Source organism: Merops nubicus, unplaced genomic scaffold (assembly GCF_000691845.1).
Source record: "Merops nubicus isolate BGI_N331 unplaced genomic scaffold, ASM69184v1 scaffold7125, whole genome shotgun sequence".
Lineage (NCBI taxonomy): Eukaryota > Metazoa > Chordata > Aves > Coraciiformes > Meropidae > Merops > Merops nubicus.
The window spans coordinates 14,887-18,893 of NW_008608933.1; the positions used below are offsets into that span (position 1 = coordinate 14,887).

General features: G+C 47.4%; 1 protein-coding gene across 1 annotated transcript in view; it reads left to right on the forward strand.

Annotated features, from left to right (window-relative positions):
- Positions 1-4,007, forward strand: part of POLD3 (polymerase (DNA-directed), delta 3, accessory subunit) — a 37,820-nt gene that overhangs the window by 14,881 nt on the left and 18,932 nt on the right. Inside the window, exons 7-8 of the mRNA XM_008940423.1 lie at positions 5-49; positions 2,381-2,453. Of these exons, the coding sequence (XP_008938671.1) occupies positions 5-49; positions 2,381-2,453 (118 nt within the window). The remainder of the gene's footprint in view (positions 1-4; positions 50-2,380; positions 2,454-4,007) is intronic.

Here is a 4,007-nt window from a genome sequence, read left to right on the forward strand (position 1 = left end):
CCAGGACACCAGCAAAGACAGGAAGGGGGAGGCCAAGGAGGCCCCAGGGGTAAGTTACCTCAGAGCCTTTGGCAGCTCTCTGCATTCACAGTAGCTTCATGAGTTGTTCTAGCTCTGCTCTTACTCCTCCTACATAACCCCTGCCCCATGGTGTGGCCTCGGGCGCTGCTTCCACGTTGTCCCCTGGGACCTCTCAGCCACTGGTCTGGAGCTATTGAACCATCCAGTCCAGACAGGTCTTCTGCCAGTCACCTGGGGCAAAAATGGATCGTGCCACACACCTGATCTGTCCACGGAAGTACATGTGCTGAAGCTTTGATGCTTTGACATTTCTCTTTGAGCCACAGAATTCCAGTGTGGAAAGGGTTGGAAGGGACCTCTGGAGATCATCTCCTCCAACCCCTCTGCTCCAGCAGGCTTCTCACAGCAAGGTGCCCAGGATCACATCCAGGCAGGTTTGGGATCTCTCCAGAGCAGGAGACTCCACAGCCTCTCTGGGCAGCCTGCTCCAGGCTCAGCCACCCTCACACCAAAGAAGTTTCTCCTCCTGTTCAGGTGAAACCTCCTGGGTTCCAGTTGGTGCCCACTGCCCCTTGTCCTGTTGCTGGGCACCACTGACAAGAGTCTGGCCCCAGCCTCTTGTCCCCTGGGGCCCTTTAGTTCTTGCTCAGCCTTGATCAGATCCCCTCTGAGGCTTCTCTTCTGCAGCTCAACAGCCCCAGGGCTCTCAGCCTGTCCTGGCACAGAGATCATAGAATCATAGAATGTTTTAGGTTGGAAGGGACCCTAGAGATCATCTCATCCAACCTCCCTGCCATGGCCAGAGATGCCTTTCAGCTAGACCAGGTTGCTCAAGGCCTCATCTAACCTGGCCTTGAACACCTCCAGGGAGGAGACCTCCACAATCTCTCTAGGCAAGCTAGTCCAGAGTCTCTCCACCCTCATGCTGAAGAGCTTCTTCCCGAGGTCCAGTCTAAACCTGCTCCCCTTCAGTTTAGAAACCATTTCCCCTTGTCACTGGACACTCTTGGGAAAGTCCCTCTCCAGCCTTCCTGTAGGTTCCCTTCAGGTATTGGAAGGCAGTTCTAAGGTCCTCCTGGAGTCTTCTCTTCTCCAGTCTGACCAACCTCATAGAGAGATGCTCCAGCTCCTGGATCCTCTTTGTGGCCTCCTCTGGACTCCTTCCTATAGCTCTCTGTCCCTTTGATGGTGGGGACACCAGAACTGGCCACAGTATTCGAGGTGGTGTCTCACAAGAGCTCCAGGCCCCTCAACATCTTCACAGCCTTGGCTGGACTCTCCAGCCCCATATCTCCAGTGGGTATAAACCAGCATAGCTGCTTTATACAGACAGTTGTTCCATTTTCTCCAGTCCTGCCAGTATTTACACCAGTGGTGGGTCCTGCTCCCTCCACTGTGCTTAAAAGGATTTGTTTTGAGCAATAACTGAAATGTGAGAAGTCCAGGTCTTAAAAGGATCAAGGTGTTTAAACTTTGTCTGTGAGGAAAGTTTCAGAGCTTGACCTGCACGAGACTAAATTGTTTATCTTCTCAGCTGGAGTTTTTTTTCCAGGACAGGATTAGGTTTCCATTTTAATTGAGGTAATTGCTTTTAAAGCAATGTGACCAGTAAGTGGGCATTAAAATGGTAACGTTCCCTGCTTATGGTTTGGCTTTTTCCTAACAGCTGAGTACATTTTGGTTCACTTTTCTGACTTTTATAGTGAATTTAGAACTGGTAAAATACATCTGAGTGTTTTGGGACATTTGGTGTCTGATTGCCTTTTTGTGCACAACAAGAAATGATATTAGAAGGCCGAGCTTCCTTAGGTGAGGGTTTGTTTTTTTTTTTGTGATGTCTCAAAAAAAATGAGTGAGAATTTTTGTGCGTGTGACTTCTCACTTTGGTGGCTACATTAATGGCACAGAGCAGTGCTATTTTCTACAAACAGCTCAGCAGAACAACGTACATGCCAGAGGAGCTGGATAAAGTCTTCATGGTTTGGCCAATCCTTGTTCTTTCCTCTGTCGGTTCCTGTGAATTGAGGCACTGATAGTTTGCAAAAAAAAACAGTTCTTGACTGGGAACTGCCCCAAAACTTAACCGCTTATTTCAGTAACACTGTCAGCCATCAGATGGGAATGGGACCCAAGTTAGATTTGAAGGTCTAGCTAAAGAGCCCTGAGTAACTTACTCCCAAGCCTTTGATGCACGGAGCATCTAGTGTCTTCAAATTCTCCTAAAAGGTACTGAAATCTGAGACACTGACTCGTCAACAAAGAACAGAGATTCGTTTCTCTTGCCCACGAGCAGCACTACACACTTTGTGGCCTGAGTTACATGAATAATTCCTGTGGTTACTCCTCTGTTTGCTCCTAGGTGTCCACAGCAAGCAGCAAACCACCAGCAAAGGGCAACATAATGAACAACTTCTTTGGAAAAGCTGCCATGAGTAAGTGCTTTGTAACATGCCTGGGTATTTTCAGAAACTGTTGTGCTCAGGGACCAGCCTGCTGGAGTTGAAAAGGAAAATCCCGAGGGATAGTGGAAATATCTTTTTTGTTTTCTTTTTATTCCCTAAGTAGCAATTAAAAAAAAAAATTGGTGATATTTGGCATCTCATTATAGCTCTGATAGGAGGCATCACCAGAAAGGAGCATAAATCTTCTTTCCCACCCTCTGCCCTGCCCAACTTGTTGGGTTTTCTTTGTATCTCCTCTTTTCTTAGAGTTTTTCACACCGTTCTTTGTCTCTTTTGGACTCAGAGGGGTTAAAGTTTTTTTGTATCCAGCTCTGAAGGCAAAAATTAAAAGTTGTAAGTGGAATTTTTCAGACAAAAAGCTTGTTGGATGGAGATCAATTAAAATGACATATTTGTGCAGGCTAACCCGGGAAGGATTTTTTAGTGCAGAAGAAATCTGATTTAAAGTGAGTACTTGTGGCTGGCAGATGAACTATTGCTAGAACGTCTGCCAAAACCTGTAATGGAGGGCGTGTTAATGATGCTTTTCATCACAAATCACTGAGGAGCCCATAGTTAGATTTAGGGTTAATTTCTTCACTGAAAACTGAAGAGCTAATAAGTGGGGGATAAAAACGAGCGGTGGCATTTCCCTTTGAGCAGGGCTTTGGACTAGGTGGCCTCTGGAGGTCCCTTCTGAACATAAATTATCCAAAATTCTAAAGAAAACATGCTGAAGCTTTTAAACAGACATTGGAAAAGGACTGTAGGACTTGTTTCAAAGATGCTCTTGGAATAACGAGTACAAGAGGATTCAAAGAAGAGTTACTGGGCGAGAGTAAACAGCAAAGTTCGCTTTCTACCAGGCATCTGTCAGAGGTTGCAGGGTGCAGTTCCAACACTCAACACACCAAGCATTGTTGGACAGCTTTGAGGTCCTGTTTTTGTGAGACTGAGGGAGCTGAGGACACGTTCAGCCTCAGGAGCCTAAGCACAATTAGTGCAATTAACTGAAGTAAATTCTTAAGGTCTCAGAAGAGCCCTGGGCCAAAGTTCATGTGCTGAAAACACATGAAGTTGAAGTTGTGTGGTAGAGAGGTGCCAGTGGTGATGCAGAAAGCTTTGTGGATGCATTTCCCCATTTCCCATGATGTGTGCTTGCAGCCCAGAAGCCAATTACATCCTGGGCTACATTGATAGAACAAGAGGAAAAAGCCTCAAGTTACACCAGGGCGGGTTGAGGTTGGACTTAGAAGAACAATTTCTTGCCCCTGAGGGTTGTCCAGGGCTGTGCCAGGCTGCCCAGGGCAGTGGTGGAGTCCCGGTTCCTGGAGGGGTTTCCAAGCCATGGAGATGTGATGCTGAGGGACATGGGTCAGTGGGGACCTGGCAGTACTGGGGGAATGGCTGGACTTGATGATCTTAAAAGCCTCTTCCAACCAGAATGATTTAATGACTCTATGATCCAAAGCAGCGTGGGCAGCAGGGCAGGGAGGGGATCCTGCCCCTCTGCCCCACTCTGGGGAGACCCCCCTGCAGTGCTGG